Below are 8,732 nucleotides of genomic sequence, written 5' to 3' on the forward strand. Positions count from 1 at the left end.
GGGAGGCAGAGGCAGGCGGATCTCTGTGAGTTCGAGACCAGCCTGGTCTACAGAGCTAGTGCCAGGACAGGCTCCAAAGCCACAGAGAAACCCTGTCTCGAAAAACCAAAAAAAAAAATAAATAAATAAAAGACGAAGGGAGAGAAGTGCTCCCTGCATGTGGGTGCAGTGCTCAGGGGAAGGTGGGTAAGGCAGAGGAGCCGGGACAGAGCCTCATGGCACAGGGAATCTCAAAAGTACAAGCTCTGAACCCGAGTAGTGACACAGCCCTGTCATCCCACCCCTTGGGAGGCTGAGGCTGGAGCCTCGTGAGTGCACAGCCTGTGTGTCTTTGGGATAATGACTTAGCCTCTCTGTGCCTCGGTTGCTTCATCCGTTGTATGAAGAGAGTCACCTCTAGGAGGCTGTTACAGGTTCTGAGTGACCCCACTTTCATCGATCATTTGGATAGCAATTGGCACAAGATTAGAGGCACAAGCACTGTCTAGATTGGTGGGGATACTGACAGGGTGTTAAGAGGGAGCCCACACACCCACATCACGGCACACTTTTATACTGGCCCACGGGCTTGGATGTAAAGGAATGATGGGCTGCAAGGTGACTGGCTAAAGACACTTGCCACCTTTATTGGGGACCTGGGTTCAGTCCCCAGGTCCCACCTGATGGAAGGAGAAAAACACTCCCAAAATTTGTCTTCTAATCCCAATACACACAAGTGACCCACGCATATGCACAAGCACACATCAGACACATACACTCTCTAATCATAAAATGAGGCTTTGATACAATTCAAAGCTCAGCCCTTTATTAGCCTCAGCTCCAGTACTCACTGCGACACAGTTGTCCCTCCACATCCACTCCAGGACCCTGCGATGCTGGGATCCTTCCTAGGCCATTCTGGAGTACCCTCATAGGACTATGCACATCCTCCCTCAGATGTCCAGGCAGCCTTAGAGGAGGCCCAACACCTGACTGTGTCACCTCATCACCCAGGTTATATGCATGCCTTCATGCTTTGTAAAATAGTTCTCAACCCCAGGTGAGGAGAGCGGCGACGTGCAACCGGGGATGCAGAAGATCCACTGTGCTCGGTGGCTTTGGGTCCAGGCCCCCTCTCCAGGAACTGAGGGGCACTGTGGCCACATGGCCCTCTGCGAGCATGCTCAGGGACTCCCAGTGTCCATTACCCTTCAAGCTTGACAAAGATAACTGCAAGGCCCAAGCCCAGTGAGAGCCCCAGACATTCTGTCCATCAGCTCCTCCTAGACGGCATCTTAAACGTGGTTCTGGGTGGAACCAGTCAGTGGCACATGACAGCTAACTTCATCCTGGGCATATCAGTTACAAATATATGCTGTCAGAGGGCAGCACGTGATTGTGCAAGGACACATTCCGGCAAGACCAAATTAAACTCAACATTGATTGCCTAACAAGACAGAAATATAAAAATAGAGTAGGAAGAGCTAAGAGCACGGCTCAGCAGCAGAGGGCCAGCCTTGTCTCCACCAGTGAGGGCCTGGGGCATGGCTCAGCAGCAGAGGACCAGGCTTGTCTCCACCAGTGAGGGCCTGGGGCATGGCTCAGCAGCAGAGGACCAGCCTAGAATCCTCAGTGAGGGGCTGTGGCCTGTATGGATTCCATCCTCCCAGTACTGCAAAAACTAATAACCTTAAAAACTTGACTAGGGGCTAACATGTAAAAGACACTTGGGTGAGTGCCCTGTTCAGACACAAGGTGAAGCTGCTCTCTGAGCCCTTCTGCCTGATTAGTTTGACTCTGAAGGTTTTAGTAAAAGGATCTCCAAGACAGTCCTCCTGAGAAGAGAAAAGGCCAGGTGCACCACTACAGTCTGCTCCCTGAGGGGAAACACAAGGGAGAAAGAAGTTCAGGCTGAAGGCTCAGAAACCCAAGGCCAGTTGGCTCTCCACACACAAGGTGACACTCTTGCTGGCTTCATCCTCACAGGACAGGGTAGAGAGTTCCTCTTCACCTGAGTTCTCTTTTGACATGGTCTCACTGTGTCGCCTTGGCTGGCCTAGAACTCAGAGATCACCAGCCGTGGTCCCTCAAATGCTGGCATTAAATGTGTGTTTCACGCACCCCATTCGCTGTTGAACTCTTCGTGAGCACCTCTCTTTCTGTCCATTGAAGTGCTTTCTTCCTGGCTTCAGCCCCATTCCAGGGAAGGGTAGGGTCCGTCAGGCATATTGGAGGAGCTCGTGGGTCCTCAGAGTACCAGCAAGTGGATTTGTCCAACTCAGGGGCAACACGACAACCCCATGAGTGGAAAACAGCCATGCTCCCAGGCTTCACCTCCAGGGCTGGGACTGAGTCTGGGAAGCAGGTGCCTCGTGTGAGCTGGGGTGGGGAGCCATCAAAGCTCTCCTCAGCTCCACGGCTTTCCACACTCACTCCGATTTGCCCCATTTCTCAGCCGACAACCTCACTGCCCACTCCAAGCTCCAACCCCAAGACCTTGTCACGTGCTCCTTGCCTCATTCACACATGTATGGTAATTGCCGCCTCTCTTCATACTTACTGATGGGGCTGAGGACATGGCGTACAAGCATGAGGTCTGGAGTTCAGATTCCCAGAGCTCATGCGAATGCCAGATGTACCAGCTCTGTCTGGTGAAGAGACCGTGTGATAGTAAATAATGTGGAAGGGAGATGCATGATGACCTCACCCTCTGGCCTCCCCTGCATGCACACCACATGCAGGGGGGAGATGGAAGTACACACTTGCATCCCACTTCCGACCAGCAGAGAAGAGCTGCAACCTGATGGGAGCAAATTCCAAAAGAACCTGGCCACAAATAAGAGATTGAACAAGGCCGGGATGAGGGAGGGCACATTCCAGAGATTGTTCCATCTATAGAAGAAGTACTGTCACCATCTCCATTTTACTCAGGGAAACTGAGGCACCGAGAACTGAGGTGAGCTGCCCAAGGCCACACAGCGCGTGTTCAGAAGAATTTGGATTCGGAGCCTTTGAGCCCTTCGTTGCAGAAAGTGGAGGCTGCTTGTTTGTGGGTTTGGGTCTATGCTCAGCCACACCTGTGGAGGTTTCCTACTCCTGCTCTGTCCTCGCTGTCTGGGTTTTCTTAGTTCCCCTATGACCAAGAGCCGTTCCTTTTCCACCGCACCCGTCTCCTCGGGGACACTCGGTTGCCTGTCACCCTGCTGCGTGTCATGCTGTACCACTCACCTACCAGATATTTAGGAAGCGTGCGGTACCGCGGGCACTGCCAGAAGAAAGGAGACTGTCCTCTTAGGGCTGGCACTGAGGAAGTGACCATCAGAAGCAGTGCATGGACACACATCTGAATTTGGACCAGAAGGATTTGAATTGCAGCTCAGTGAAGGAGAAGAGATGCTGGGGATTCACACTGTCCCTGATGCCTGAACGAGAAGACATTTGGGAGAGTATCCAATGAGGGCAGCAAGGGCCCAGCCCAGCGAGCGCTCATGACTATGGTAGGGTTTCGATTTTCTCGCAAGTTTCATGAAAGCTACTGGGAATTTTTGTTTGTTTGTTTGGTTAGCTGTATTGTTTTGTTTTGTTTTTTTTTTTTAAGGCAGGATCTCACTAAGCAGACCAGCCTGGCCTGGAACTTACCGAGATCCACCTGCCTCTGCCTCCTGAATGCTGGGATTAAAGGTGAGGTCACAGTGCCTGGCACTACTGGAAGCTTTTAAGTTAGGTATTTCTGATTCAGCATGCCCACCCTGAGTCCTGATACCCTGCGAACCTCCTACTTTCGAGCTCTCCCCACCTCTGTTGGCACCAGCTCTTTCACCCACACCTAACCCTGGAGTCACCTTAGTGCCCCCTTTCCCACACAATGCTTACTTCCTCGTTAGATACAAGGGGCAGTGGGTGATGCCACTCCTCCCCTCCACCAGCCTCTCCGCTCAGTTGTTCACTGTGGGCTCTAGGCTGCTCCCTGAAAGCCTGGTAGCTAAGTTTCTCTTGACCAAACAAATGAGTGTCTTTTCCTTCCCACCATGACCCCTTCCTCATGCAAATAGTCCCTTGATGGTCAAGCTCTGTGAGGTAGGGACCTGAGCTGTCTACACCTGTGGTTCTGAGTTTGAGTTTCTTCTTGGTGTGACTCAGATCTCTGTACACTGATTTCTGTGAGTCTTGGCATCCTCCTCTGTCAAATGGGACGTGAGCGGCTGCCGGCCTCGGATGCAGGCCGGATGCAGCGCACCCAAGCAAGCTCCCTGGTGCATAGCGTTAATGGCAGCTATATATAACCCAAGGCCTCCTTTGTACTCCCACCGCCTCTGTCCTACTTCTAGCCCTCATTATGCCGGCCGGTCTCACAGCTCTTTCCTAACTCAAGCTTCATTGCCACCAATCTGTCCTCTCAGGTGTCAAGCTTGTCCTCCCCTTGCCAGCCCTAATCATGTCCCTCCTCTGTTCCACAGCCTTCCGTGACTCCCAGTGTTGCCTCCAGCTAAGGCCTCACAGTGAGCACATTCGGGGAGGCCTGTAGCCTGAGTGTTTATGCCTGTGCCCTGGACTTGAGCTCCTCGGCGCTGTGCCACAGAGGAACTTGAACCTGTGCTGTGTCCCTGGATCAGTTTCATACCCGTGCCCAGCTCTCTTCACCAGCCCGCCACTCCCAAGCTCTGACCTTGCCCCACCCTGCTATTTATTTGTTTTAGTCCTAGGGTAGCCTTGAACTCCTTTTGTGGCTTGTTTAGGGAGGCTGGAGCAGAAACAACGAGACTGGGAGTGGGTGGGGGTGGGGCCAATGGTTCGGGGCTTTTGCTGTGGAAGGTGGGAGCAGGCAGGAGATGTGACTGCCGCAGTGGCTTGTGCTCGTGGTCTCAACACCTGGGAGGCTGAAGCAGAAAGACAGCAGGTTTAAAGCCCATGCAGTTTGGGTACAAAGTGAGAACGTCACAAAGAGCCGAGAGCTGGAGGTGTGTCTCAATGGCAGGGCACTTGCTCCACACGGCTGGGCCTTCACTCCCGGCCTCAGCACTACAAATGATAGTAAGTAATAATAATTAAGAGCTGGGAATGTGGCTCAGAGGCAGTGTTTGTAGCTGAGAATGGTGGTTCACACCAGTTTTTATGTTGTTCTTTTGGTTTGGTTTGGCTTTTCGAGACAGGGTTTCTTAGTAGCCATGGAGCCAAATCCTGGAACTCACTCTGTAGACCAGGCTGGCCTTGAACTCACAGAGATCCTCCTTCCTCTTCCACCCAAGTGCTGGGATTAAAGGTGTGCGCCACCACTGCCCAGCTGGTGGTTCACACCAGTTATCCCAGCACTCAAGAAGTTGAGGCAGGAGAATTGCCCCACTTCGAGGACCAGCATGGGCTACAAAATGAGAAATTGTCTAAAAACAAGATCTGGGTGTAGTGGTGCTTGCCCTTAACATCAGTGTGTCCAATGCAGCAGAAGGGAAGAGATCTTGTCTTAAACAAGGGCGGAAGCAAGGATCCACGTCTGAAGGTTGTCCACTGACCTCCACAAGTGGCCCGTAGCACATGTGTGCCCATACACACACTCCACAGGGGGATTTGTGCAGGTTTGGCATAAATACCACAGCACTTCATAGAAGGAATGTGATCTCCCGTGTTTCAGGATGGGGCTGGGTCATCCTGGAAGCATCCGCTGTGGATGACCGAGACTGGTTGGTCTTTGCATAGAAGATAACTATATTGTAGAATTAATTTCACCTGTTTCATTTTATTTGTTTAATATAGAAAAGTTAAAATTCCCTCTGCAATGCTGGATTCTGCTGGGCAGTGCTGGTCTGTTCTCTCCTCCCTCCACTTGGGGTGAAAGTCAGGGTCTTGTGGATGTTAGACGAACACTCTGCCACTGAGCCCCACCCCTATACCTCACTGAGAAATGCTAGGCAGGGGCTCTACCCTGAGCTACACTAATCCCTCACTGGAGAGTCTAGGCAGGGGCTGTACCACTGAGCCAGGCCCCGAGCCTAGCCTGGATAAGAACACTAAGCTGACCCCTCCCACCCCAGATAAAGAGCTGTCACCTATACTGATGTAAATACCACACTTCCCTTCCAACACTATCCCCAGGCCCAGCATGACTTTCTCTCAGCACGCCTCTCCTCGGTACACATCACTCTGACATTTGATGTGTTTACTGGGTTCTCTCAGCTTCCTCCACACACAGAGACCCTTAACTCCTTTGCACACACTGAGCAACAGCTTCTGTCTATGCAGAAAGTGGAAAGTGGGGCTCAGAAATAGAATGGTGCCTGTCAGAGGAAGTCTGAAGAAGTCCAAAGAAAACTGCACGGTCATGATCCCAGCAGTCAGGCGTCTGTGACATCAGAAGTGCCCAGCCAAGGCCAGCCCAAGCTATATGATAAGACACTGTCTTCAAAAAATGTGTGTGTGTGTGTGTGTGTGTGCGTGCGTGCGTGTGTGTGTGTGTGTGTATGTATGTGGTGGTGGTGGTATGTGCATGTATATGTGGCATATCGGCTTATGCTTGCCACACCTGGAAGGCAGAGGCAGGAGGATTTCTGTCAGTTCAAGGAAAGCCTGGGCTACATGATAAGAATGCTATATTTCAATACTCTGTCTTAAGTATATGTATATTTGCTGCACATGGTGGCACATGCCTCTACTCCTGACACTTCAGAGGCAGAAGCAAGAGGATCTCTATGAGTCTGAGGCCGGTCTGGTCTACATGGTTAGTTGAGACAGTGTCTTAATTGTGTGTGTGTGTGTGTGTGTGTGTGTGTGTGCGTGCGTGCGTGCGTGCGTGCGGGCACATGCAGACACACTTTTGTGATTATCATATGTACACCAAGCATGTCGTGAACAGGGTGTCTCTTGCTGCCCCTGCACTGCTATGTGCCCCAGGCTAGGCAGCGCATGAGCAGCTTGGGATTAGAGGTATTTCACCCTCCCCACGGGTACACATAGGCATCTCACACACAGAAAGACAAAGTCACCACTCATTCTGTAAGACAGGAACCATTAGTGTCATGTGACAGGCAATGGAACTGACCTGCTGATGTCCAGTCACCAGCTGGGGACCTCATAGGGCCCTACACCTGCCCATCCACCTACCGCTGTCCCTCGCTTTCCTGTCTTACTGTTGTTTTCTCCTGCAGCATCTTGGCCACCGTCGGGACGGAGTTTGACCTACGGACACTGAGGGCGGTTCGTGTGCTGCGGCCACTCAAGCTGGTGTCTGGAATCCCAAGTGCGTGAGTCTCCATCCTTCTAGAAGGGTCTGCTTGGGGGCCCTCACTCCCATTCGGACAGGCTGCCCTCTCAGGGCTTCCCGGGAGTCAGGTCGAGGTTGTCTCTGGAAACAAACCAGAGCCTCATGCCTTTATTGAGCACCCACAGTCTCCCAGGAGTGTCTTCCCCACATTGTTCCTTCAGCACCCATAACCATAAACTCTGCCAGTGTCTCTGTTTCTTAGGGCGGAAACGTAGGCACAGGTGTCTGAATAGTTAGATCAGGGTCACATGAAAAAGAAGGGACTGTGTGAGAGTTAGCAAGTGGAACTCCATGCCTGGGTGGTGACCCCGTGGTGGTGACTGTTGGCATTCACTGCCTATGAATGGAGCGCTGCAGAAAGAGCCTCCAGTGCACTCACTCACTTGGTGGATGCCCATTGCACAGATGAGAAGAGCAAGGCTCGGGGGAGTCCTCGACGGGGGTCTGTACACATCCCACACGCTTGTTCTCCATGGATGTCTGGGCTTCACCCCATGGAGAGGGTGCTGCGGTGCAGGCTCAGGATTCAGTCGAGGGTTATTTCTGCCCCACAGTCTCACGTGATAGAAATCAGAAAGCAGCTACCCTGGGCCGCTGGGGATGGTTCAGTTGGTAGAATGCTTACCACACAGGCATGAAGATCTGAGCTCGGTCACAAAGCAGCCTTGTGGAAAAGCCGGGTGTGGTGGAGCCTGTCTGTAATTCTAGCCCTGGGACTGTGGAGGCAGAGGTTCCCTAGAGCGCATGGCCAGGCGAGTGCCAGGTTTGGTGAGATTTAAGGCACATACTTGATGTTGACCTCTGCCCCCAAGTACATGTGTGTGCACACACATAGGTGAGCAAGTAAGTGCTACGCTGTTCCTGGCAGTTCCACGCGTCCAGTAGTTTGAACTCTGTTCCTTTCCAGAACAGTCTATGGATTAGGCTCTGCTACCATCACTGTGCTCAGTGTGCTGGCCTCACTGACCAGAGTCACTCACACCCAGATTTAAAGAGGTTTCTCTGCTGACCACCAGCATGTTCCTGCTACAGGAAAAGATGCCCACAGCCAGGGTCTGGGTGCCCAGCCGGCTCCTGGGTCCTGTTAGATCAAAAGCAGATGACAAGCAGTACTAGCAAGAGGCCCTGGTGACTGGGGTGAGCCAGGTATTTGCTGGTGTTCGTCAGCTTTCTGTCACTGTCACACGGTGCCTGCAATGAAGGAGGGAACAAGAAGGTGAAGGCACCTGCCGATATGAGCTCCATTCCCGTGACCCACGTGGAAGGAGAGCCCCAACTCCTGCAGGTCACCCTGTGACCTGTACGTGTTCACTGTGGTGCGTGAGCTCATGAGATAGGTAGGTGATAGGTAGATAGATAGATAGATAGATAGATAGATAGATAGATAGATAGATAGATGATAGATAGATAGATAACGAATAGATAGATGATAGATGGATGGATGGATGGATAGATGATGATGATGATGATGATGATAGATAGATAGATAGATAGATAGATA

The 8,732-nt window shown here is 51.9% G+C and overlaps 1 protein-coding gene across 1 annotated transcript in view; it reads left to right on the forward strand.

Annotated features, from left to right (window-relative positions):
* The window catches only part of Cacna1a (calcium voltage-gated channel subunit alpha1 A), a 243,021-nt gene that overhangs the window by 89,913 nt on the left and 144,376 nt on the right, over nucleotides 1-8,732 (forward strand). The window contains 1 exon segment of the mRNA XM_026777920.1: nucleotides 7,116-7,207. Coding sequence (XP_026633721.1) covers nucleotides 7,116-7,207 — 92 coding nt within the window.

The sequence above is a fragment of the Microtus ochrogaster genome, unplaced genomic scaffold (assembly GCF_000317375.1).
Source record: "Microtus ochrogaster isolate Prairie Vole_2 unplaced genomic scaffold, MicOch1.0 UNK90, whole genome shotgun sequence".
NCBI lineage: Eukaryota > Metazoa > Chordata > Mammalia > Rodentia > Cricetidae > Microtus > Microtus ochrogaster.